Raw genomic sequence first — 27,808 nt, 5'->3', positions numbered from 1 at the left:
GCGGTAGGGGGCGCTGTGCTGAGGGGCAGCGCTGTGAGGGGGTGCGATGGCGGCAGAGGGGTTCCCGCCTCAGGGAGCCCACAGGCAGCCCACAGGCAGACCAGCTCCAGCCCATGCAGCTGACCGCTGGAGGTCTCTTCCAGCCCTTCATTTGAATAGCCGTGTAAGTCCGAAGCAACCAGCAGCAAAACAGGGACAGGTCATGGCCCAGGGCTTGTCGGTTCCCTGGGAACGAGATGAACTGGGCTGGGTTTTCACCGAGTCCAGAAGGAGTTCCCAAAGAGTGGATATGGCAAAGGGAGAGCAAAGAGTGCGGGAAATGCGACAGAGATAAATGGGAACAAAAAGTTTGCCTGAAGGAGGATGGAAAAGTGTTTGCTCCAGGCTTTCTGTTGGCAAACAGCCGGGAAAGAGTGAGCAACAGTGCCAGAACTGGCCTTAGAGCACAGGAGAGCCTGAGAGCTGGGGCTGCTCATCCTGGAGAGAAGAGCTCCAGGGGCTCTTGCCAGTGTATACCAGTACCTGAATAAATAAAGAGCCAGACTCTTCCTGCTGGTGGTCAAAGTACGTGACACAATTTGCCATTATCCCCATTGGAGCAGATGTAGGATTCACAAGCAGCTACTAAGCCGGAAGGAAAATAAACCAGAGCAAACCCGGAGGTGTCTGAATTCTCCTTGTGTAATGAAGATTGGGATGAAAAAGCTCTGGAACAAAGTTACCTGTTCTTCAGGAGTGGGATCTGCCACAGGAATGTTTGGTAGGTGCTTGTCCAGTGTCAGCTCTTCTGCTGTTCCCCTGGAGCAGCTTTTTTATCCAGGATATTTGGGCATGGTTTTGGTCTTTGAACAGAGGGTTTCTCCTTTAAAGGTTAAAAATGGTTATCAGGAAGCACGTTCAGTGTGAGGGAGACTTCCACAGCACATCAGTGGGTGACTGAACCACAGGATCTGGAGCTATGTGTTGGTTGCCATGCACGTCTGTGACATAGGAGTCCGGCACAGTTTACAGACATGTCCGTGTAAGACAGAGAAAAGCAGTGATAAAGGTCACAGTTCAGTTTAGCTGTTGGTTACTACTCCTGCCCATGACACACACGTGAGACTTGTTACTGCAGGAGAGTCACTCAGGTCTTTGTTTGTTCATTTGCTCCTCCCACAGGAGCTGATTGCCCAAAAAATTGCACCTTTCAAGCAAAAGAGGCCAAATTCTCACTTGCACCAGAGTAAACCTAAACCTCTCATTGAGTACACTACTGATTTATACCGAGGTGTAGCAGAACTGAGTTCAGACCTGCAACTCAGGCAGTTCTAACCAACCTGACAATGAAAGCTTGGATAAAATTACTTTGCCACTGGAATGCCATCTTTATGTTATTACTTGTGGTTATAGATGTACATTTCACTTTAGCTATTAAAATAATTCATTATTTTAGTGTAGAATATCATATATGCCTTAATACAAGAAAAACCCCACAACAAACCAGCTTTTGTTCCACAATACCGTGTACCACAGCCAAATTTCTACTAAAGTAGAATAGATTTATATATTACTTTGCATGGAATTACATGTTGACATTTAACAGTAAATATTTGACCCATGTATATTATCCAGTTCTTGTAAGCAAGTTTATAATGTGTTTGCAAGTTTATTTCATACTGGCTGTCATGTTTGAGGTACTTTGGGCTCTTACCAATACCTTCTCCATGAACTGTTTCAGATGTCCTGGTTCAACAGCTGCCCAGTGCAGTGCTGCAATGTGTGATTGTGACCCAGCTCTCTGACTGAACCACGCTCTGCAATCCTCCAGGGCTGCTACTCAGGTATGAAATATGGACCAGACCAGTGCAAGAAGGGGTGGCCGGAAGCATGTGGGCTGGTTGATATCTTGCTGTGCTCTCTTGTGGCTGTTGCAACCTAGAATTAATCATGAGACTTTTGAGGCTGTTGCAGGGTTTCATTGATGCAAAGGGCACAGGAGGACTTAGGATGTGGCTGTGCTTCTACATCCTCCCACAAATAGAGCTGTGTACCGTCTCTTTGTGTTTAGGAAGTCACAGAGATGTGACATCCTTTTGTCCAAGGCACAAACCCACACTTCATTCTGGGGCCCTACTATCAGTTTGCCATTGATTTCAGTTCCAAAGGTCGGAAAACACTTTACTCACCCATTGTTCATGGTGAAACAAGGGAAACACTTTAGTAAGGTGCTGGGAATCACCCCCACTTCTGCTGGTGGCTTTGTTCTTTCCTCATCTGATGATTTCGATTATTAAAGGTTACATGTGTTTTGAAATCTTCTGCTCCTGTGAATGTTTGGCTTCAATATTTGTCCAGCAGATCTATTGGAGCTCTGCGCCTAGAATACGATGCTCATTTTTTAGTACACAGAAAAATGTAGCTCTTGACATTCTGGCTGATTTGCCAGACCTTTGCAAACAGCCAGGCCTTAGTGCTGCCTCTATGGATAATATTTGAATGATGGCTCTGTGTTTTCAAAGAGATTGGTCATGGGCAAATAACCAGCACCTTGTACCTGAGCTGAGCAATGTAGGATAATAATAAGGAAATAATAAGGATAATAATAAGGAAAGCCATTGGAGTCCATTTGCAGCTACTGTGAGTAAAGCACAGAAGAAATGCAGTAACTCATTTCCTCAGTGGCACTCTTCTTTTCGAATACATTTGGAACTCTTCTGCTGCCCATTCCTGTTGCTCAACAGGCTGTTAGGGCAGCCAGTAATACAGAGTGGCATCCAAAAGCAACAGGATGCCACTTACACCAATACCACTCTCTGAATTATTCTAATACTTGGAGCACTAAGCTGCCTGTATGAGTGGTTGCATCTGGGTGCAAGTAAGTGAAAAGCATCATTAGACCATTTTCTGAGCCACAAAGCTGAGGGAATGTACCCCTGCCTCAGTTCCCTCATTCCACATGAAATCATGTTCCGACAAAGACAGGAATGCTGACAGGGAGTCCTGGGCCCCTCTTTCCTCCTCCTTGTGTGGTTTACATGTGGCTTCATTATCTCCAGCACTTCAGTCTCATTCATTTTCACACACAGGATATCCACTGACCTGCTGAAGGGCTTTGTTCTGTGTGTGAAAAATACTTCGGTGGAATATGGCCCCAGGCACACACCTTTGCTCTTCAGAGTCATTTCTGAAGTAATTTCAGCTGCTTCTATTAATCCACACACCAAGTGGTCTCAGGCAAAACTAAATGTCTTGCCTTTAAAATCTTATTAAGGCTCCTTAAAACTGGGCACCCAACACACCCAGCTCTGTGACCTGTCACTGGGGAAATGGAGAACTTCATGTTTGGGGTTATAATGGGCCTCTCTGACTTCACCTTTCAGTCACAGGAAGTCCAAGTACAGACCCTCCCCTGGGGCTTGGGAAGGCTCTGGTTTATCTTTTGTTTTTGATGCATGCCTTCCACAGGCATTCTCATTTTGCCATTGTGTCTTCTGTTGGGTTTGTATCACATTGAGATTTCTCTGCCCTTGAGCTCAATAAAACTTTCTTTGCTTTAAGAGTAGATGTTAGCGGGACAGTGAGAGTTTTAGAATCTAAAAGACCTCAGCAAGGATTCTTTTGTAAACAGCCTTTGAGAATTCCTTTCCTTTCCTGTCCTGTCCTGTCCTGGGAATCAGGCCCTACCTGTGCCTCCAGCCAGCCTGGAGCTGCCTCTGCCCCATCCCTGGGGCTGCAGCTCATGGTGAGACACAACCACATGTGCTCAAAGCCCTCACACAGATCCAGTTCCAGAGAGTCCCTGCTGCTGTGTGTGACACGATGAGGGACCCTGAGGAGCCCCACTTTGTGAAACACCAGTCATGTACTTTAGCGTTGGCTCAGAGCATCACTTCTTTATTCATCACAATATGATATTAATACCTGATGAATCTCCTGTGAAGCAGGAAAACAGTCTCAGGGGTTGTAGTAAGCATTACCAATAAAGGTTAATGTTTCTTGGGTGCTTTTGGCATTGATGTGCTGTCTTTGTAACAGAGACCTGGTGCTGTGAAGTGTTTGCTGTCATCTCCCCTAGGGAACCTCTGTAGGGAAGCAAGGAGACAGATCTGATCTGTGGTTAAATCAAGAGATCTGCCTCTGCCCTCTTGGCCTGTGATCAGTTCCCTTTCAGCACAGCAGAATCTAACATCTTTAGAAAACATCCTGGCCTGAGTGCAACTGGTTCTGGAAGGGTCTGGGAGCTCTCACAAACCTGAGCTCCCTCAGCTCGGGTTAGGCAGGGCTGAGGGTGATACAGGAGACTGGGAACACCTTGGAAACCTCTGTCTGCTTCCAGACTGAAGCATGACTGTTCCGGGAGCCACAGCTGTACAGTGCTGGAAAACTCAGAGGCTGAGGGTGATTTACTGATGAGGGAAAGGTCAAGTCACTCCTCTGCCTTCCCAATGCATTTTAATCCCTGAACAGTTCTGATTTAGTTCCCAAAGTTTATGTGCAGCCTCAGTGCCTTGAACTATGATGACTTTTCCATGAGCTCTTCTCTCTGCTGTAACTGTATTACCTGGGAAGATGACCAGTGTAGCACCAGTAATTGGCTGGTAATGATATCTGTTTATCTGCTTCATCTGCTCTGAAGGACTGAGGGTAAAACACTGCCTATGAAGTATTATATATATGAAGGCCCTTGAAGGCCTTGGTTGTAGCACCATATAAAACAATCTGGCCCCTTGTCACTGAGTTCAGTGGAGACAAATTTGGCCTCTGGTTGTAGAATCTGCTGTTTGTGATGCTTGTGCCTTGACTTTCCTGAGAGTTGGAAACTGCTTGACATTACATGAGTGAAGCACATCATGTGTGGGCAACATCTGAGTGAGTGTAAAGCATCCAGAGCAATGCTGGTGCTGCGTGATGGAGATGTTTCTATGCTTATAAAGGGCTCTGCTCATTTTACTAACAGCAACAGTATGGAAATGTAATGACCAAGGGCTATTTTGAGACAGTAGCTCCTCCACTTGCAACTTGAGTGCATTCATCAGGGGCTGCTCTGCATTTTAAGTGGGAAAGGGACAGTCACTTCAACTAGGAAATATTGTTGTACTTCAGTATTAATCTGGCACACAGAGCTGTGGCAATGGAGCTGAGTGGTGGCCAGGCTCAGAGACAGCAACACTTATAAAGCAGTGCATCCATCTTCCCACCATTGGATTAGAACCACAAAATACAAAAGAGTAGAATTTGAGAATATGAAATAAATGAACTGCATAAAGGCTTCTGCCAAATCACATTAGGGGCCAGAGCTGTGAAGGATACAATTTTAATAGTCACATTACTGCTTCAAGTACAGTTTTCCTCCAAAGTAGGAACCTGGGGGTCAGAGAAGAAAACTGTAGTGACTCCTGTTCATTTTCCAGGTGGATCTGGGTCATTTCCAATGCCTTGTTCTACCAGGTCTCTTCAAAACAGACCATAGCAGTGGAAGAAGTGCTCCTTCTTTCCTGCTCCTACTCCATCCACCTCTGGCTACATAGCCCAGGTTGTAAGTGGAGCCCAGGGCTATGTTGACTATGCTCGCACCCTCTGTGTTTGCCATGTTCTGTACTTCTTTCTCTTTTCCCTCCATTCCCCACCCTTGCTCCTTTGGGGAGCTTAGACACATAACCTTTTAGTAATAATCTGAAATTCAAATACTGAGAGTTGATTTCTGAACTGCCCTAATATTTGAGAAAGGTTTTAAAGTAAAATAGTTCTTCTGTGTCCCATTATTGGCCTGGCAGCTGTGTGTGTGTGCTGAGTGTACTGAGAAAGGTAATATTAACAGTATGAAAAGGTCAGAGTTATATAAAAACCCTTTTAAGACTAAATAGGCCTCAACTCCCCACAGATACACAGAGGTTAAGAACTGAGATCTGGGCCTTCAGCAGGTCAAGTCGTGCATCTGTAAGTGCCCTCCAGAATAAAAACACAAGTCCTGAAGTACAGCAGCTGTGGTCAGCCAGATGCAGCTTCTGCTCTACCTCCTCTGCAAGAAGGTTGCTGGCCAGGGCAAGGCTCAGCACCTCCCTGAGCAAGGCGAGAGCAGCACCAAGAGGGTACCCCTGTGCAGGGTGGGCAGTGCATCATGCCCAATAACCATCAACAAAGGAGACAGGTACACAGTGCAGGCCTTAGAGGGGATGTACATGGACAACATAAGTGTATTCATTCACTTGAACATAGTGAGTTTACAGCTACATGCAGCTGGGCTCTGTGGCTCTGAATGCCCAGAGCCCCAGGGCCTGCTGTGGGTTTGCTTTTCCCTGAGCAGAATGCTTTTGCTTCCTATGGGGTTGATTGCAGGGAATGAGGCAGCTCTGGCTGACCGGTGTCCCACTTCCCCTGGCTCATTGTTCCTTCCAGCTGGTGTCTCAGCCTTTCTCAAGGGTGTTTTTGTTGCTGCAAATTGAATGCTTTGGAAAGTGTCTGAGTATGGCCCCATTCACAGTGTGAAGGGCTGGCACCATGCTGCCTCGCCAGGCACTGTAAACTCCCATGATGTCATTTTCTGTTCCTTCCCCACTGGTAAGGACCTGTCCCCATGAAGATGCAGCAAAACTGTCCTAAGTACTATATGTGCAAGTACTACAGCCATTGACTTTTCTTCATGCTTCATGCACAGCCCTGGGGACAACAGGAGCCCTGCTGCTCCAGGGTGAACTGTGCACCCACCCAGGGCAGTGCCTGGCACCCACGGCACCACAGCCCTTACAGACTTGTCAGCAGAGTGTCTGCGCACCCACTGCATTGCATGTCTGAGATAGGGAGTTTGTTGCCATTCCACATCCTGCTCAGCAGCTCTCATATGCCCTGTCAGTAACTTAGTGATTTGCCTCTTGGCAGCACCAACAGTGACATCAGTTTCTGTTCACAGCATCCCTCGCAGGTGCTGCTACTCAGTGAAAAGGGAAAAGAAACCAAAGTATTAGTAATGGCTGTGAAAATTTACCTTTTATTATCTGTTCACTGTATACAAAACACCATTCTGCATAGTGAGAACTCATTTGTTGTACAGTTGACAGTGCACATCAACAAACAAGTGTTCAGGAGGTATACACTCAATGGAGAGGGCAGTGATGGCCAGTGCACATTACACACTGAGATCCTGCGGCACTGGCTGTGTGTTTCAGGATGGAGAAGTACCTCATAACCACTCACATGGAGCACTCTAAAGGGGGTAACAAGCATTTACCAACAGACCAAATTAAGAATGGGTATGAGGAGAGAAAGCAGAACTAACGTATCTGATACACAGCCTCCAGAGTGTTGAAGGAGTTTCACAGAGGTGGCTTAGAAGGATCCATAGTTTTTTCAAACACTTCCATTATTAAAACGGTTCAAATTTCATGATAAATAACAGAATCTCACAAATCTTTTGGGGCAAAATGCTCCACATTTATTTACATATGAAATGTGTTTAATACAGTCGTAATGGACATAGTGTATAGTAACATCTGACAGCAGCAAGACTTTAAGGAACCAAACAGTTACTACTGGCTATCATGCAGCTATCTATATATACACCAGTTGTTTTAAAAAAAAGTACAAAATTGCTTTTTTAGGGATACATACAAGGTATAAAATGCAAAACCAACCAAAAATATAACTCTCACAGAGAACTCTATCTGAAAGGGACAGCATGGTACCTTGTTGTAGGTGGTGAAAGCACAGCCAGGGACACCAGCACGTGTCGGAAAGGGCTGAACCAGCTGCCTGGGCCGGTGCACTTCCACAGGCTGAGTGTCAGCTTCCTGATGCTTGTGGTTTTCCGCACACTGAGCACCAGAACGTTTGGCATGAGCAGAGCTGGGCAGTGCCAACCCCTGTAGCAAGGGTTAACTAGTTTCTTTCAATACCAGAAATACAGGAACATACATAATGCTGTGTACTCACTCCCACAGAGTGCTGAATAAATTACATGACAAAAAAATGTCATCGTTAGAAACCTATTCCTCTAACCCCATCTTATTCGTTAACTCCAGAGCAGCCCAGCCCTTTTGGAAGAATGGGAGCTTTGATCACAAGCACCTGATGGCCTAAAAAATCACTTCATGATACAGAAAGTTGTGCAATTATACTTTTCAAAAGCACTTGAGCATTCTAAGGGGTCTGCACCTCTTCTGCTGTTGCCACCCAACCCCAGCACTGCAGCTCACACATGCAATGCTCCTTGATCTTGGTTTTGTCTTTTTATATATATCTAAAAGAAAGTTTAAAAGCTTCCTTAGACATGTAGAAGCACAGGTTCTTCGAATGTAAAGTCTCCCTTGGCCTGCTTCCCCTACAGGAACAGCCTTCTGATTCACTTCCATCAGCTGAACCTGCCTTTGGAAGCATCCGAACAAGAAACGCTTTATGAGAAGTGAAGGAACTGCCCCAATGTTCAGAACTCTGTTTGGAAAGGAATTTACTAGAAAAAAAGAACAGAAACAAAACAGGAAAACCCAAATTTGCCACTAGATACGATACAAACACATAACAAAGAGTATAAAAGTTATTAGTTTAAATATATACAAACTCTTTTCAACTCAAATACTGCTTCAATGGTTTAGAGGGTATAGACAATGAGGTGAAGGGGACACTTTTATGAAGAATATATTGCAACAGCCTGAACAGTCCTGTGAACACTATTATATCTTGAGCTTTCTGTAGCAAAAATGTCCTTAGTATTCCAATGTGGAGAGAGATTTCTGCGTCCCAAGTCCTCTGGTCACTTCTCAGCTGAGCTCATTCTTTTTGACTTGATGAAGGCCATGCCATGTGTTCTCATGTGAGTGTTTAAGGCCGCTTCAGTTTCAAAAGTCTTTGCACACACTTTGCACTTTCTGTCTGACGCTGTGCTGTCAGATGACTCATCCTCATGGTTGGCTTTGTTCTCTTGCTGGTTATCCTCCCCAGAGCCATTCTGTTTTGATACTGGTTGAGGCTCCTTCAGCTTATGTACAATGAAAAGATGTCTGGAAAGGGATACGTGGGATGTGTAGCAGAGTCCACATTCCCTGCACTGGTACGAGGAGCCATCAGATTTATGCTGAGGAATATGTTCATGGAACTGGAGAAGATTTTCTGTTGTAAAGCCACAAACAGCACACTTGTGAACTTTAAAGACATTGATCTTTAGCTTCTTCAGTGGCTGAGTGATTGCACCTCGTGGAGGCCTGAACTCCAGTACAGGTTCTTCCAGTTTACGCTTTGGACTAGGAACCTATAAAAGCCACAGAAGGTGCATCATGTAAGTGTATAAATACATGGCTCTTTTCATCACTATTTGTGACTTAAAAAACTTCCCTGTGATAAGAGAAAAAATTGCATATAACAGCACCAAAGTATCTAATGCTCTCTATAAACTTGAATTAGTGTTTGCCAGGGCAAGTGCACCCAAGCACACATACCAGTGAGAGCTCAGCTGTATGCAAAACGTAGAGTATCAGTCTAGGAACTTACCAGCATTACCTTCTGGAACTCCATCTTTATTACTTAGCAGATTTCATGCCTGAATTTGACTTGGCAGATGATCTCCTGATAGTCAGTAACCACACTGACATATTGCCAAACCATGAATCTACATGTACTAGTTACGTTAGAATCTACGTGTAACTAGTTACACGGATCATGTTTTAGATTCTCTGTTATTCTGTCACAAATATTCCTCAAGAATCCCCTGTAGCTCAGGTATGCTCCATGGTGTTTATAGAGGCAATGCAGACAGCTGCCCTATTTAAACTGAATATGACAATATGTTGGGCTGAAAGACAGTCATGTAAAAGACCATAGTACACTTTAAAATCCAGATGTGTTTGTGTCTCTGCTGTCAGCTTTGCACATGTCATCACAGGTGAAATCCTGTTTCATTCAGAGCCCAAAACACTTGAAAATGTTGTTAATCTCTGTGTGTAACAAGTCTTTGGACAGTGCTGTCAATTTTGCTTTCCTCTTAACACTTAATCAACACAAGTGTTGTTGTTAACAACTTTCATCAACAGAAAAGCAGAATAGAATAGTTTGGCTAAAAGGGACCTAGGAAGATCATCTGGTCCAACTGACAGACCAGAAGTTAAAGCATGATATTAAGGGCATTGTCAAAAACCCCCTCTCAGTGACTGAATGAACCTTCCAAGTGATTACCTTCGTGTCTTCCTTTACTTCCCTTTCTTCGGTGTTTGTTGATTCAGTCATTTCTTTCACGTCAGGGTCTTTAATGCCATGCATCAACTGAATATGCTTTTCCAACATCAACCGCTTGGTAAAAGTACGCCTTGAATCTGGGCAGTGCCTACAGAAATACCACAGGGAACCACAGTGAGCTTTCTTCTGCTCAGAGGGTAGCAAAACCCAGACCCTTGCTGCTTGTCACACACCAGGATAAATAGTGGCCAGGCATGACAGGCTCGTGTTCCCACACCACTGGGTGTTCTGTTAGACAACACAGACCATGCTACCACAGAGTAGGAACTATGATTTCAGCTGCTGCAGCTTCCTTCTCAGAGTTCCAAACTCAGCTCCACAGCATGCAAACACATACCAAGCTAGGAATGAAGAGAGAAACAGGAAGTCTCTATGGTGGCTTGTCTCAGGAAAGCTTCAGATTTGCTTGCCAAAGCCCCTGAGAGGCAGCTGACTTCAGGTACCTGCCTTCTCAGCAGCCTGCTATGCTTTATGCAGGCAGGAGAGCCTCAATAGTTTGAGCTGTGTATCTAAATACCCACCTTCATTTGAATGAATGGGGCAATGGTTTTTACAGAACCAAATGACACTAACAGGGTTTCTTGTTGGTTTCTACACAAATGGAAGTGGAACTTACGAGCAGGTATAAACCTTCCTGATGCCTTTGTGCTTGATCCGATTGTGCCGACACAAACTGTGGGATGAACTGAAAGACTTATCACACTGTCGACATGGATGTTTCTTCATTTGCTTTAGAAAAAGAAGAGAAAAACATTAATTAAAAACACTCAGTAAAAGCAGTGCTTATGTAAAGCCCTCTGCTGACAGGGAAGAAACACCACTCACCAGTGTGTTGGTAGCATACCTGCAAGTGACAGCACTCCTACAGCAATGCTGCAGAAGTCAGAGGACCCGGACTCATTTCAAAGCAGTGTGGCCAGTATGATTACACATACACCTATCACCAGTTGTAAACCAGTGCCAGGCTGGGGATGAAGAGAACTTCTTCCACAAAAGCCACAAGGGAGATAGTGGATAATTTCTGTATCAGTAAAGGCAGTACACTGAGAGCTTTGCTTTCTCTAAGGAGTAACCTCTCCCTTCCCAGCACCAGAATAAGGACCAAAGCAAAACATCATAGACACCGATACACTAACAGGGCTCAGAAAATCCATGAGGAAATGAGAGCAATGGTCCAGTGCCAATGTGGGGGACGTGTTTGTGGAATCCTATGAGTTTTATATGATGGCTGCACTTGCTGAGGAGCAGCTCCAGTGGAGCCCTGCAGAGGTGGTGCCATCCCTGAGGATTATTGTTTACTGATGGAAATCTGTGTGCTGGATGAAGTGATGTCTGTATGGCTAAAGGAGAAAGAGCTGCTTCAGGGAGATGGGTGATTCTTTTGCCATCACATGGAGCGTGGGGAAGGAAAGCAAACTGTTCTGAAAGGTCGTGGATGCAAATGTGAGGCAGCCCATTAGGAAGCATGACATGGTCATATGATTGGGGCTAGTCAACACAATGCTGTTAGAGGTGCAGTACTGAACAGTCGACTTCCTTTTCTTATTTAAAGGCCAATTAAAAGAAAAGGAAACCAACATATTTTGCTTAAAGGTGAGAACCTGACAGTGTGTACACACAGTGCATACCCAATGATACCACTGCATGAATGAATACATTCTGCACTGTGCTTATTCCCAGTGCTCATAGGAGCCAGTGCTGCTGAAAGCACTGGGAAAACCATCCACACCACCACACTTGCTCTAAAATAGTTGGAAAATTCGGGATAGACCCAACTAGGATTTTGGATGCATTAGTTACAAATCCTGGGAAGCTCAGCATCTGCCTACCTGCCTGAGCACAGGTCAAGCCAGGAGCTGTACAGACTTGTTGGAGCCACCCTTTGTCTGGCTAATAGCTTTTTGCTTGTTATTTTAAACAGCACTTACAAGATCGGGTAGATACACACTAAGGAGGCTACAATTCTTCCTACCCTACAGCTGGATTGCCTTCAGCAGCTCAGGAAGACCATAAGGAAAGGTCAATCTGTCTGTCTGTGTGTGCAGACATTTCCCAATAAGCTGTGGAAGGTGCTAAGGAGGGTGCTCTGGTCCTGCAAGAGCAGCAATTAGAGGCTTGAAAGTCATTATCTTCAAACATATTGCATGAGAATGGGCTTTGTGAATAGCTCTTGCACTGCTTGAATGAAGTTTGTAGCACATCCTGCAGAGCTCAGTTTTACTGCATTTAACTGCAGCCATCATCCTTAGGAAAACCAGCCTATGGATTCATCCCATTCTTTGTTAGACCCATGTGACATTCTTGGTTATCTTACGCTCATTTCTAGTCTTTCTACAATACAGTCCTTCCATAAAGTTTAGGGTTTGAATATAGCAACTCTGAAAGCTAACAACTGTTGAGAGGTCTGGAAGGAATGCAGCAACTGCCTTTATCACCCACTTCTGAGAGACCTGGAGTAGTATTTCTACTCAATTTAACATATATATATATATATATATATATATATACATACACACTGCCTCCTGTCCTGTCTGAGAAACTGCTTAAATAGGGGTAAAAAATAGCACCTAAATGTAAGCAGTGAAACAGGCCTTTGGGCCAGTGTTTGAGGGCCACAATTACTCATCCGCTATTTCGTAAGTGCTGCTCTTGACATAGCACTTCACATTCTTATTAAACATCAGAGCTAGAAAGATACATATTTAAAACTAATATTTAGCAAGCATTATCAGTGTGTTACTAAGCTTATTCTACACGCCTTCTGCACTTTGCTGTGGATGTGATCAGGCTGGATGTCATTCTCCAGCTCACTCTGAAGGGACAGTTTCACAGGGAGGTTGTGTGGGGTTGGGTTGAAGAACTGCATCAAAGTGAAGTGCATCTGGTCTGCATCTAGTTGTGTTTGCTGGTAAAGGCAGCGATGAGTTAGCATTTGGACTACAGGAAAAAACAAAGAGCTGTTAGAAAATGACAAAAACTAAGCAGCCAAAGAGAGGAAGATGAAGTAGATCCAAGATCAGAGAACAACAATGGAACTTAGAAGGCTATTTGCAAAACCACTTCATATTTCGGGTTCAATTCACTTTCTTGTGCTAGAATATTCCTCATTTACCTTCCCATGTTCTTTCCTCATGTGAGAGATGTACACATCCCTCTGAGTGAAGAGCCTGTCACACTCCCAACATGTCCAGCCAGGGTTCGCCACCTTTTTAGGCTCTGCTTTCTTCATGGGAGAAGGAGATTTCTTCTCCAGTTTCTCTGTGCCATTGAGAGATTTTGTGTCCTCTTTGTTGTGGCTGGCAGAGTTCTGGGTTGTGGGTTTAGTGCTGAGAGGCAGGTTTATCCCCAGATTTGGTGGCCCCTCCACACTTTTCAAAGTTCCATGCATAGACTGAAATGAAAGAGAAAAGAAGAGTACAAAACTAACATAGATGTAACAGATGTAACAGCTGTATTGACAACTCTGAACCAAAGGTCATTTACTTCTTTGCCATGCTACTGTCAGATGATATTCTTAACTTAAAGAAACATGACTAAGTAAGAGGCTTGGCATAAGGAGAAATTAGCCAGCACTAACAGACAGCATCTGTAGCTAGAGAAGTTTTCTCCGTGCCTAGATGTTTTCACACACACACAAAAGAGACTTTGTAGGTTAAGTTTAAATTGCTGCTTAATAAGGAGGAAAAAGGGCTGAACAAGTACTTTATGCTAAGTTTAATTTCTCACTTTACTTACCTAACATTAACTGAGCGTCCTCCTTTCAAACTACATGACTAGAGATTTCCAAGAAGGAAAGGTTTTACTGTCACATTTTGACTGAGCACATTGGTAAATAGGACACAAAAAGGCAAAGATCAAACAACTCTATCATTCAGGATGTATTATTATTTTATGCTGATGCTGAGGTGAGCCCTGTCTTCCTCCATGCTCAGGTTTTTAAGTACCCTAACTCAGGGTCCTTTGAACCAAAGGTGGTCCCCAAGGCCAGGGCACAAGTAAGCGGTGTCTGACAAGGACCCTGCAGCTCTGACACAGTGATCCTTTCTCACTGGTTTCCTTCTAGGCTTTTTCATTTTCATGTTAAGTAAACTAGGAGTAAGAAGCCATCCCAAACCTAAGTATTTTCCCCATAGGTAACCTCAGAAACAAAAAACATTCAGTACATTCTTGGTTCTGAGAATGTAAGAATACAAATCTGATACTCCAGCTCTATTCTTCAGTATCAAGTTCTGTAAATCCTGTGGCTCCTGGGACTACCCACTACCTCTCTAGCAAATATCAACCTGATCTGCAGAACATGTTCTTCTATTTAACAGTTGCTAAACAGAAGAAAAGGCAGTAATTTAAAGACCTAAAATGTTATTAAAAAGTAAAGCACACAGGGTCAAGTGAGTGGCTCTCAGAACAAAGTGAAGCTGTGTAGTAGAGGAAGAGGCTGCCTTTAGTATCCCACTGCACCAGGCAAGAAGCAAGCAGCACAGGGCAGGGAGGAGGAAGTTCCCTATACTTCCAGCCAACTGAGATTCCCCCCCAGACTCAACTTGCCAGCATGTGAAGTGTTAGTGCTCAGCTTCCCAAGTGTCTTTTACACACAATAGTTGGAATTCAATTTCTTACTTGAAAACAAACAGAAGTATCAAAGCACAACATAGAGTCCCAGTGACCACAGCACATACCACCAGCAGAGCTGGGAATGCTTCACCTCCAGCCCAGCCATTCACTCACTGGCTCTTACAAGCTTTCTGTAGCAAGCTGGTACTGGAAAAGGAGATGTTGCCAACAAGAAACACATGTACAGGAATTACTCCAGGTTATCTTCCTCCTCCTGGGCTGCTTGCTATTCCTTTCTGTTCTGCCTTCAGCCTGGTCTTCTCTGCCCCGATCGATGCTTTATGTCAGGCTGAGCTCTGGCACTCCTCCTCTCCTGAGCCCTTTTGTGTTCTTATCTGGCCCCTGTTACTGGTCATTTCATCCCTCCTTAACTCTGCTGCTGCTGTCCATACTGCTATACACACATCCAGCAATTCTGAATAACAGCAGGAATCCTGTTAGTGCATGTCTATGTTTTAGTCCTCTCATTTACTTAGAAATGTCTGAATCATTTACAGTGACAATGCTAAAACCCCACTGTGCTTAAAGTACAAATACTGGCATGGAACACTAAAGCCAAGAGTTAAATAGTGCCCAAATCCTAAGGAAGGGAGAATAACTTTATAGTGAGCGATACTGAACAACCCTAATTTCTGTAGGAATAGCTTCGTGTCCTCAGTAGTTGTTTTCCAGTCTTAAAGACATAGGTGGGTACAGATACAATAATACTTTTTCACTAATGCCTGAGTCAAGGAAAGCTAATTACATAAATAAGACATGCACTGCGATACAGGGAATTTGCCTATTTGGTTAAAACCAGAAGCAATACAAGAAAATAGGACTTTGCATTGCCAAACATGAGGACCATTTGAGATCCCTGGCATAGACGTAAGCTGATTCTAACAATAAATATGAACTAGCTCAGAAGCAAAGAAGCTCCTCAAGTTAAGCACTAGCTTTAAGACCAGCAACTTTCCAAGACTTGTCATCTTGTTTTCAGCACAACTTCAGAGATGCCTGAGGATACTTGAGACTAAAATGCAAAATGCTGGTTTTAGCAGGCAAGAAAAAGGTCTGGTTTTACACTTCCCTGTATACAAACTTGACTAAATCTTACGTGTCACTGCCAGAGAACTAAGTGCTACCTGTCTGGACTATAATACTCTGCAGTGGTGTAAATAACTTCAACTCTTACCAGCTGTTGATAAGGCATAAGCATTGCTGACAGGTTTAGTCTATATAAACCAATGCAACAGTATTCAGATGCACGCTAACAGAGTACAGCCAGGGGACTGTGATATGAAAACCTCATGTGCAAAGGGTGGCAGTGAATCTCCTTCAGTGCTAAGGGCACTTAGGAGAAAATCCCAAAGCTTGCATGTGTTCACGTTTGTATGTAAAGACACACACAAATAACCTCTGCATCTCTGCAAGAAACTGGTTTCTACCAGTGAATTCTGAACATCAAAGGCTGGATTATATCATGTACTAACAACTGGAATCCTACTGAGAATACTGTAAATAAGGCTCAGTACTACTAGGCTCAATCTACTTCACTCTGTTATTACTTTGATAAAATGACCTGTTGAGTGCAATGTGCTGAGATATTCCTGGTACACCCAAATCCACATTCATATAGAAAACCTGAATTAGTGATGACACCCCAGATACACTGAAGAGCATGTGAAACATAACATCTGAATACTGGAGAACAGTATCCCCAGATGACTCTTGGAATTAACGCCACCTCTCTCTTTCAGCAGTCTGCCTGTTACTCTGTGCCTTTTTACAGCATTTTCTCCCAGCATATATTGCATGACAAATGGTATCTTTGAAGGAAACAAGAGAAGATGCCTACACACCTTGATGTGATCCATCATAAGCTGTTTCTGTGCATATAGAAGAGAACAGTCTGGACACTTGAAAACAGACACCTTCTGGTTTTCAATGTGCTGATCAAAGTGGCGATAGAGCAAAGGTTGTAGAGTAAACACAGTGTCACACATAGAGCATTTATATATTATTCTAAAAACAGAAGTACAATAAACAGTGTCAGTCACGATGATCTCTTTGCAAGAAGCATGATGTTAACTTGTTTCTCAGCAGAGGTAAACTCTGACATGTTTAAGCAATCATTTCACACTGCCTGAAGAAGGTTAAGATTAAACTAAGTCAAAACATCTTCCAAATTCAAAATATGGATCAATAAGGGAAAAAAAATCATTATAAAGTGCAAGCAAAAAGCCAGAAAACAACAGCATGTGCAGTTACATACATAACATCTGCTTAGGATACCCTGGAAGCTGAATGTCTTTAGTTGCTGAACTCACATTATAATTGAAGGACAATATACCGGTTTCAGGTTGCAAAGGCAATGGATTTTGAAGGGAGTGACTAATACAATCACAATCACAGCATCAAAGTGCTTTGGGTTGGAAGGGGCCTTAAAGCTCATCCAGTTCCAATCCCCTGCCACAGGCAGGGACACCTTCTACTAGCCCAGGTTGCTCAGAGCCCCATAACTGGTAACAGACTTCAAGGTAAATGTGGGTTTGGCAACGTATGTGGCCGTGAACTTCCCGAATGCCAAGCCTGGACTCTGTTCATGCTCTGGAGCTGAAACTTTGCAGGCTGGTATTTCCCTCTTTTGTAATTACAAGCCTTTAAGAATCTGTCTATAGAATCGATGCAGAGACACCACCAAAACCACAACTTCCTCTCGCAGTACATACGTGACTTCTGACATCTAAATGTCCCATTCTGATAGCAATGTTGTGATTAAAACTGTAACAGAAGCTACTCACATGTTAGTACTGTGTGAAGCAATGCAGCCATTAATATCATTTCAAAAGTGCTTTCAAACTAGATATACTTAACAAAGAACCACGTAGATACTGGACACTAAGAGCACAGTCCCTGAAAATGAGTGTGACAGTCAAAATTCTGTCTCACAAAATCCTGTAAACATCATCAGTAAGCTGAAATGCATTGTATTTTAGCAGATCCTTGTCAAGTGTCTGTCCAACAGGCAAAAACCAGCAAAACCAGTAACAGAATCCTCTGCTCTCAATGCTGCAGCAACTACTGCATGATAAGAGCTTGAAGCAGAGTCTGCCCCCAAAGGCTGCCCAGGGCTTGAATGTCTCCACAGGCTGATACTCTGCATCCCCTGTTCCAGTGTCTGACTGCCTTCACAATGAAAAAATTTCTGTGTTCAGGTGGAATTCCATGTGTTTCAATTGGTGCCTGCTGCCTGCCCTCTTGTCCTGTCTCTGGGCACCACAGGGAGGAGCCTGGCTCCTTCTTCATGGTATGGTACCTGCACACATCAAAAAGGTCCTCCCGAGCCTGCCCAGAGCTCAGAGGTTATGCTCAGCCAGGATGTATTTACAACCTCCATTCAACAAGGCACTGGAGCAGGGTGGGCAGTGAAGTGCAGTCACACTGGCAGTGCCTGTCCCACAGCACGCACCCAACAAGCTTGAGACATGCACTTCTCACTTCAAAAACCAGGTAACAAGCTCCCTTATTATCCTAGAATAACTACACATCCTAGCTCACAGGAACACACTTTAGCATCATACAAAGGATGCTTAGCATTCAAAAGCTTCTGCACCACGGTATGCTATTTGCCCTTCCTGTAGCTTCTTCTCTAGAAAATGAGGGATACCATACTTTGTACCAACAGTATAGTACATATCCATAACCTGGCTTGATAAACAAGAGTTTTTCCAGTATCCCCAAAGAGAAATATCTTGGTGTCATTCCTATGCAGTCACACTGCTGACTGAAGAAGAAAGCCACTCACCAGCCTTGATTTCCCCTAAGCCCCATGTAGCCTCCTAGGTACGCTGCAGGAAAGAGCTTCACAAAGCTGACGGACCAAACAGCTATCATTTCCCTGGATTAAATTAATCTAATTTCATCCCTCTGAGAATCACTGCACATAAACTTCATTTCTCATCCACCGTGGAGCTGACTCTATCTCTTCTGAAACAACCATTTGTAATGTGATTGTAAATTGCACAGTTCCAGTAAATGCCAGAGGCACGGAGCCATTTACCAGGGAGGCCCCTTCCTGGGAACAACAAAGTGGGAACCAGTGATGATACCCCAGGGCCAGTCTGGCCTCTGCCTCTCCATGGGACAGAAGGAATGATCATTCCCCAGATCCATGGCCATGTGGAGCCAACGACCTCTGCCTGCGGGTGAAGTGTGAGCTCAAGTTCTAGGTCAGACCCCTGATACACTCAGTGACAGCTCAAAAGCTCCCCATTGCCAAACACAGGTGGCTTCTGCGCCCTTCTTCAATGAAGATTAAGGGACCTCATCACAGAGCATCTCGGGTGTTGGTGGCAACACTGTACTACATAGACATGACTGTGAAAAGGAGGAAAAGAGCACTGGGAAGACTAGGAAAATCCTACCAGTCACCCTGCAGTTAAGGCAGCATCTTGATTAAAACTGGCTAATCTGAAGAAAACACCACTTAAGAGGAACACTCAGCTATGGATTCTATGATGTATTACACTACAGTGGTAGCTGCTGAGAAACAGCTCAGCAGATCCAAGCCCAGTCCAAGAAACCTTCTGCCCTGTGAGGAAAGATGGAAGGAGTTGGGCCTCTTTTCTGCCCTTTCCATATGGGAAGTATCTTACCCAAATGGTGATCTCAATTTTGCTTTTCTCTAATGAAAGTCGTGGGAATCTGCAGTTTTAGACTGAATTGGGATTTCAAAGGCTCTCACTGAAGGGACCATCCCGAATTAAAACAAGGTATCGCCTGGCACTGGAAATGTCTCTGTTTGATAGCAGGCACGGAAGCTTGTTGCAATTTTGCTTTCATGTAGGTTTAAACACCCTAGAGAATAAATCTCCTGTTAGTATGTACCAAATCCTTCTGAAATCTGGTTATTATGTTACATGGTGCCTGTTTCTCTCAGCTGCCTTCGGGAGTCTGCAACTTACTGAAGGCACCAGTGTGCTCTGTGCCCTCTGGAGACACAACATGGAGTTCAGTACTTGAGTATTTACCCTCAGTACTGCACTTGTACCAGCAAAGGAGAAAGGAAACAGAACAAGGACTGCAAGGAGAAGGCATCAGGCCAAGATGTGAAGCCCAGTTTTCACATGCATCAGCACCTGCCTTGAACGTTCAGCAGCTTTAGAACAAAGACCCCGAAGCTGAGTTCCAAACTGTGCCCTGTGCTAACATTTCAGCAACCCCCCCTGTTTAAGCACAACTTTCGCAGCTACAAAGTGGAATCAGTTCTGCTTTAATCCAGGAAAATGAGATTACCTACTGGAAAAAAGCTTCTATAAACAGCTCTATGAATGCATCTGCTGTGATTTGAGAGGCCAGGCTGGAGAAGGTTTAAAGCTGGCACCTTTCCCTTTGTAACACACTGGAGCTGCTCTCCTTGAGACATGACTGCCTTAGGGAAGCAAAAAGCAAGCTCACCACTCCCAAACCCGACAGCTTTCCTGAAACAAAATGGAGTGGACAGGAAGAGGAGAACAGACCCTGCAGGAAAACCAGCACTGGGGCAGCGACCAGCTGCCTGGCCACAGGAACAGGCCACCAGCTTCACTCGAGGTCAGCCCAGGGGCCACAGCTGCCACTTCCAAATCAGCCCAAGCTCACACAGGACTGATGGCACTGACAGGACCAGTTCTCCCACTTCCCTCGGGTGTCTATCCCTGAGCATGCAACAGAAAACAGTAACATCGCTTTCCCCCCGCCTTTCCACCCAGCTGTTAGGAAAGCCACTGCTTCAAGAACTGCCTCTGCTATGTCCAAATAAACTGCAACCCCCTGAGATCGTTACACAGACCCCACACACCAAACTGCTGGTTAGAAGCACATGACTTCAGGGTTACAGGCACACAACAGAATGCAATTTCACAGGTATTAAAACGCAGGCAAGTGCAGTAGAAGATTAATTTTGCTTACTTTGGTTCGCCTATCTTGATACCGGGGTGTTGTGTGTAGGCATGGGAGTGTGTGCTGGGAGCGGATTTAAATGCCATGGGACAGATAGGACACTTGTAAAAGACTTCACAGTGACAACCTTGAATATGAGACTTGAGTGCCGCCACATCAGAGTATACAACATTGCAATGCAGGCAGCTGCAAAGAGAGCGGAGAAGAGTCAGTTCAGCCTAGCCCAAAGCAGTACTGAACGAAATGGAATCAACACTGATTTGCAAGCAAGTGCCAGAGAGAAACATATATATACAACTGCATCAATCTACGTTATTCTGTCAATTTAAACAAGCCAGTCAGAATCAACATGAACAGAGATTTCATAGCACAAAGTAAGGAAATAGAAAGTTTCCCCATTCAATTTGAAAATCCAAGAGATACAAAGTCAGACCGGGGGTTCTGGCATTACAACAAAACAGACAGACAGAGGAATAGTCTATTGATTGTGGAAAGGATGCTTAAATCCTCTGCACATTTGGAAAGGGATTTTACAGAAGGTGTTGTGACATGCAGAGGATTGTGAGAGGTACACCCCAGAGATTCAGGAGCTGCCACCAACAGGGAACACCAGTTAGGAAACATTTCCACCATCTCCCTCCTTTAGATTTAACAAAGACATTGGTAATGATTCTCTGTACATGTAATCAAATCAGAGCTTGGATTGAAAAGCAAAACAAGGAGTAATTTCAACCCAGGACAACTAAACCCAGTGTCTACAGTCAGATCAGTTCTCTCAGACTGGAGCTCTGGAAACAGTTTTCAAACACATACTTCTGCTGTGGTGAGAATTTGTGACCTTCCCGCAGCTATTCTAAAACAAAATGGTTAGAAAATGGAGTTAATGTTAGTACATAAACCCAGCAGCCCCTGGTAGTGCCACGCATCAGTGCTAAACGCTACCAAGCCCTGGAACATGCTGCAACAGTCATTACAAAACAACCTCCCAAATGAACACAGTTCCTAGTGACCAGATTGTGCAGGAAGAGTTTTACAGCTTAAACATAGGTCTCTACCCTCCCAACATTTTAATTAGGGCATCTATCATGGTGGGGGTCATATATTGCATATTGTTGTCATATAAACCTCCCACTGTTTGTTGGCGCTGTTTTAATGCCCTGAGGATGGCAAGAAAGCAGGAAATAGATGTACATTGCATTCAAGAAACCCATTTTCTTTTATGTCACCTTTGAATGTTATGAACGTTATCCTTTCTTGTCTGAGCACTTCATTTACACGCTTAATGCTATCAACCAAGTTCCTATCTATCTAGCCTCTGCTCACCAATGCATTTCTCAAGTAAATGGCCCTTTTCTTTCTTAAGATCTTCCCTACTTATAGAGAGATGAACATTTTAGTGGTACAAGATCCTCAACAGACCTATCCCTATGCTGTCACCTCAAGAGAGCTAGGTTGCCTTTCCCACCTCCCCATCCCATCCTGTTTGGGCTTTATTCTCTCATGATGTGGCACAATAAATGACCCTCAGCATCCACCACTGTGTATTCCAACAGTTCTGAAGGACCAAGCCTTCCTTTCCTGGTGTAAGCAAGCCTGCTGTAACAGCTTCCTTGTTTCCCCCTTGGAAGGATGCAACTAAACTTAAGGTTGAAAGTTTTGGCTGATTTAGTTCAGACAACTGAATGGCTGAAATCAGACTGGACTCCTTCAGAGGTCCTTTGGAAAGGCAAAACAGGTTATGCTGTTCCATGGGGATAAGGAGATGCTGAGGAGCCCCGGGGTGAAGACACTAACCTTCCCAGCTACTGCTTTGCTTTGCCTTGCTGTTCTGGGGTTAGTCTCACCACACAGAGAAATTCTGACTTGGTGTGACATGAGATGTGTATGGCACATCTTGACAGGTCTAGTGACAACACTTTCCATTCACAGTGAAGGAGTCCTGAGTCTTCTGGCGTTGCTGGCACAGGCCAGGAGTCCCGAAGGTGATTCTATGGATGAACTGAAGAGACACTGACTAGCAGGGAATGTGTGGAGGAGGCAGATGTAAGCAATGAGGACAAGACAGACTACAGCTTGGGAGAAAAGGAGAACCCAAAGAAATACAAAGAGCTGGGAGCTGGGTCAGGCCACGGATTCAACCTGAAAGCAGCCTGTCAATGCTGGTCCTGGGCAGTCAGTGTGCTCCCTCCCCTCCGTGGGAGCCACCCCAGCAAAGGAACTTGTGGCACCTTCCAGGGAAGAAGCTGACTGTAAATCACCCTTCTCCCTCAGACAGGATGAGGTGGGAAGGTTTCCAGAGTGCTGCCATGCAGCGTGAGGAGAACTCGTAAGATAAAACAGGTTTTCAAGCCTTCCCAAACTTAACATTCCCATGAAATGCCTCGGAGCCCCTCTCTCGGTGGAAAACATAAGAGGAACAGGGAAAGTGGAGAGTAACAAAGAAGAACTAAAAGGCCAGGCTGCTTGAATGAGAAAAGTCATTTTCAAGCAATGTGAAGCTGAGGAATCTTGACTTCCCATAGGAAAGAGAGCAACAGAGAGATGCAGTACACCCATCAGCATCTCAACAGTAACTTCTGGCTCTCAAGACTGAAAACTACTGTTCTACCAGAGAGAACAATCTAAAATTCAATGTCTTCCAGAAAATTCAAAAGGCCTGTTTAAGGACCTGAAATTGGGAGAATACATCTGAATTCTCTGCTGGGAAGCCCTGAATCTGACATGTGATGATGGACGAGATTAACTAATATTCTGATTTAATAACATACAAAAGTGGATGCCCCAAACCAAGCAGGATCCTAATGTGGCATTTATTCCAAGCTCTGTAGGGCTAATAGCATTGTTGCCGTGACAACCTCAAACCCATGAAGCTGTATTCTACAAACAGTGCTTATGAAAATGGAAAATCACTTTTAGAAGCAGAAATTACACATAAATTGACAACAAAAGGAATCATTATACTGACCGAAAACCAACTCTTCGGGTATAATGCAGGCAGTTCTTAGTGACATGAGTCTGGAAGTGGACAGATCTGCAGATTGCTCCACATTCAGGACACGTGTATGGAGATTTATGCTGATGAATTCTCTGGTGTGATGCAAAACTGCACTGGTTAGGAAGCAGCATCTGGCAGATATTGCATGTCTTCTAAACGATAAACCAAAATAGATGAAACAAAAGGTTTGGTTCAGCTACACAGAACGTCTTGTGTCACACACTGTAATACAGCAAATAAAAGGTTAAATATTATGCCTGGGACGTGAGCCAAAGGCAAGTGCTAAATGCAGGCCCTCCTGACACACTTGGAGGGACAGAGCTGGCAGACACTGGCAACCTGACACATTGGCATCCTGGGCCATTCTGGCACAACAAAGCTCCTCCAGGTACCACTGACCACGGGAGGTGCATGTTGGTTTAAATACTTAAGAGTGCAAAGGGCCTAAGTACAACTCCAGCATCAAACCTCATGGCTTTAATTCAGTGCACCACAAAGGAAAAACCAAACCACCATACACACTGGCTTCACCTTCTCCGATCCCTGCTCCTGAGGAATTCTTATGGTAACAGCTGTAATGCCAATAAAATGGACTATTACCAGGCAGAAAGTGCACAGCTGGTTCCAGAATGTATTTCACAGGCTGGAATACAACATCTGCACTGGGCATGAGGAAAACCTTCTGCTACACGTTGACCATCTGCCCAGTCACAAACACTGACACTCTCTGGGTGCTCTGGGGATGAAACACAAAGTTCTCTCCAGGCCCTAACCTGCAAAAGTATTCCAGAAAATGTTTCATTTACAGGAACACATCCCTAAAATCTGGAGCTGTGCTTTGCTTACGGAAGCTGCTTCACTGACCAACAGAAACACTCCTGCTCTCCAAGTACAAAAAGGTCTTTGCAGAATAAGACTTTAACTCAACTTTAGAACATTTTACTTTGTAAGGCTCTAATAATATAATTTATGACCTGGGACTTCTGACTCACACTAGTGACTTAAGAACATTTAAACAAACCCAAGACTCCTTCAGGATACAGGTGTTATTTAACATGAGATTGTGTCATGCAGGAATAGAGAACAGAACAAGATCTCCAGAGCTGCATCAGAGACGATTTACTAACCCAGGCAGGAAGAAACCCTGAAAGCAACAACCAAGAAAAAACCCCTTTCCTATGGCAGAAGAGTTTCTTACTGAACAACAGCCCCCCCTTCTTCCAATTCAGGTGACTCTCATTTAAATCCCTCTTAAAAAACACGACGATCCAGATCGTGTAATAGCAGAATCTATCACTGCAGAAGAAACAGTGGTGTTACTAATAGCTTTCACAGGAGTCTGACTTACCAGTATTAGCAACTCTGCACTAACCCATTCCCATTTAATCCAGAGGAGACACTAACTCCAAAGATGGAAGGAAAAAGCCTTCATGGTCTTTATTGCACAAAAGGATCCCCCCCCATCAGAACACTCTTTAGTATTGAAGTCTAGATCTCAATTGCTTTAGCAGTTTTACAGTATTACTGCTTGGTTTTGTTCATCTGTCCACTCCATTCTTATTCTTTTCCAAAATCACATCATCTGAATGCTTTTTGTTTGAGGCTGCATGCAAATACTCGGAGTCTTTTTTTAGGAGTAATTTGAAGTAGAAATGTTAACATCGAGTATGTTGTGGCCAGGCACACAGGGGCAAGAAGTGTGTTTCCACAGGGTTCACTTGGAACGTTTACTTTGCTAACACAGTCTCCATCCCAATGTCCTGAAGAAGTTAAGTAAAGACAAGCTACCATTACTCACAGTCAGGTTCAACATTAGCACTGCTGCCGGCCAGCAGACAGCACAGATACATTTACTAGCCCTGGGGAAGGCTTTGCCTGACTGACTCTCTGCAGGGCTTTTGAACTGTCACCCTCACTAGAGCCTCTGGGGCACAGGAAGGCTGAAACTGTTCAGACACACATTTATATTCACTTTGAAATGCCAAATATATGTCCCCAACTGACCACTCAGCTGTGGGCACCGACTGGTGCCCTCCCAAGGGGTTTGGGATGTAAACTCTGTCTCCAGGGCAAAATCTAACCATAACTCTGCTTAAAACATGCTGGTCACATTTACTTGGCTTCAGTGCCACTACCTTCTGACATTTATGTATTAATAAGCAGCAATATAATGCTGGAGAACCTGCAGTATTGCTAGGTCAGGTAAGAAAACAGCAAACCAGAACTTCTCGTCAGCATAGCAGACTGATTTTGGAACAAACAGCCTGCATGATTCACCTGGAACACCAGACTCAGACTGACAACAACTGCTATGTGTTAAGGCCACTGGGTTGGTACTTTGATACAGTAAAATGTTTCGTTCCAGCTGGCTAGAGTAGAACAAGAAGCATCTACTGGGAAAGGCAGCAGGTTTGCTTGCCCTTGTGTGTTGGGCTCAAGCTGGCCTTAACTTCCAGCTCTCATTGCAACCCACACCAAACCAAATCAGTTTGTGAAATCACCACCTGCCCGCATTTGAAGCCAGGGTCTCAAGGAATAAAAGGATTAGAAGAAAACACGGTGGAGGTGGAAAAGAAAGGTGCACAAGAACCATGAGCATGAAGGGAAACAAGCTGTGCAGGTTCCACGGGAGCTACACACCTAAGAGCTGTAAATGAAACCAACATTAACATTAATGAGCCCAGATTTGCTCCTTTTTTAACCCCAGTAAGTAGATGAAGGTTTCATTTAGCCAGGAAACCTGTCACTAGGTGCTCCCATTCCCTTTAACGGGAATATACATTGCAGTAAAATATGACAGAAAGGGGACAACTTTATAGGGAACATCTTTGAATTGCTGGGGCTCTATTTTAAAAGAAACACTCTACCCTCACAGCAGGAGTTTAAGAACAAGAAGTAACAGCTACTTAACTGCTTAGGCTCATTGAAAGCATAAACCAGGCTGCAATTTCCATGTCAAGAGCAATGAGGGGGCACTAAAGGCATAGGAAGCTGCAAGTAACAACTTTCCCCCAAGTACTGGTTTGCAAAACCCAAATGTTTGTCTTTATTCTTCCTTCCTAAGTCAAAATGTCAATCTCATCTACCTTCCCTGTCTTCTTTCCCATTAACAGAAAGCCAGTGCCAAGGAAGTGTTTTCCAAGGGAGGAAAAGAGAAATGGGAGCAGTTCAACAGTTCCTATGCTGGGCATTCCACCAGAGCTACAACGCTAAGGTAGGTAATGAAACACAACATAAAAAACCCACAGAACTGAAACCTTGGTTGATGCACGAAAAGGACTATGAAAAACAGTTCTAAAGAGGATATTTCAATAAGGAACATTTAAAACTACATTTATTAGGTGTTCTTTGAAAATGGAACAAGAGGAAAATAGCTTTTTACCCCAGTGCTTTGCAGCAACGGCTTTTTTGTTCTTGTGATTTAAACCTGGCAATCACAGCCTAGGAAGCCAGTGTTCAGGCCTTGCTCCTACATCAGTTCCTCCCTGACCAGCAGTCCCTGCGTACCTACACTCACCTTTCCCCCTAACTGCACTTGTATTTGGACAATCTCAGTTGTTTTGTTGTAGCAAGTCGCCAGGACAAACAGCACCTAACAGGGCAATAGCAACAGGGCAAAAGCACCAGGCAGAGGCAGCAGGGAAGGGCAAAAAGGGTTTCTACAAACCTGTTTAGTTTACCTGCTCCTACAAAAAAAGCCTCACAGAAAGTGAGTCCATCACTTTGCTCTCCCCCAGTACTTCCTTTTTATCCTTACCTCACACTCCCAACCTATGCTCAGTGTATTTCTCTCACTCTCATCCACTTGCTTTACCTTAATGCCCTCTTAATTGCTTGATTTTACAGGACCAAGAACAACAGAGTTTTCATGAAGACTACTGGAGTGTATCACACCTAACTGACCTATCACAGAAGATAAATCTAAGACCAGTAAGTACCAGCAAAGCAGTGAGCTAAAAACCTGTTACTGAGTATTGAGTAACTCACGAGCTACTGCAGAATATACTCACAGTCAGCTATTAGATGCTGTTCACAACTGCAGCCAGACCTAAGGACAGAACACATCCTGCGAACTTCTTT

General features: G+C 44.2%; 1 protein-coding gene and 1 long non-coding RNA gene across 13 annotated transcripts in view; one reads left to right on the top strand and one right to left on the bottom strand.

The window, feature by feature from the left end:
* The first annotated feature begins 132 nt into the window (after positions 1–132).
* On the top strand, positions 133–27,732 carry LOC133213407 (uncharacterized). Its single transcript, XR_009725813.1, has 4 exons — positions 133–760; positions 1,721–1,823; positions 26,842–26,942; positions 27,575–27,732. It is a non-coding gene; the product is annotated as an uncharacterized LOC133213407 (long non-coding RNA).
* Positions 6,948–27,808, bottom strand: part of ZNF532 (zinc finger protein 532) — a 33,505-nt gene continuing 12,644 nt past the window's right edge. For 10 of the 12 annotated variants that reach the window (XM_061355604.1, XM_061355597.1, XM_061355602.1 and 7 more), the window contains 7 exons: positions 23,699–23,880; positions 20,743–20,919; positions 16,653–16,815; positions 13,313–13,591; positions 10,817–10,929; positions 10,141–10,288; positions 6,948–9,220 (listed from right to left, as the gene is read on the bottom strand). In XM_061355604.1, coding sequence (XP_061211588.1) covers positions 8,726–9,220; positions 10,141–10,288; positions 10,817–10,929; positions 13,313–13,591; positions 16,653–16,815; positions 20,743–20,919; positions 23,699–23,880 — 1,557 coding nt within the window. In that variant the 3' untranslated portion in view covers positions 6,948–8,725. The remainder of the gene's footprint in view (positions 9,221–10,140; positions 10,289–10,816; positions 10,930–13,312; positions 13,592–16,652; positions 16,816–20,742; positions 20,920–23,698; positions 23,881–27,808) is intronic. The other 2 variants (XM_061355606.1, XM_061355607.1) reach the window with 2 other exon arrangements.

Source organism: Neopsephotus bourkii, unplaced genomic scaffold (assembly GCF_033783945.1).
Source record: "Neopsephotus bourkii isolate Nb327-2 ecotype Australia unplaced genomic scaffold, CSIRO-AGI_Nbou_v1 NB_809, whole genome shotgun sequence".
NCBI classification, from domain to species: domain Eukaryota; kingdom Metazoa; phylum Chordata; class Aves; order Psittaciformes; family Psittacidae; genus Neopsephotus; species Neopsephotus bourkii.
The sequence above is the reverse complement of the archived record's forward strand: the minus strand, read 5'-3'. Positions and strand labels throughout refer to the sequence as shown.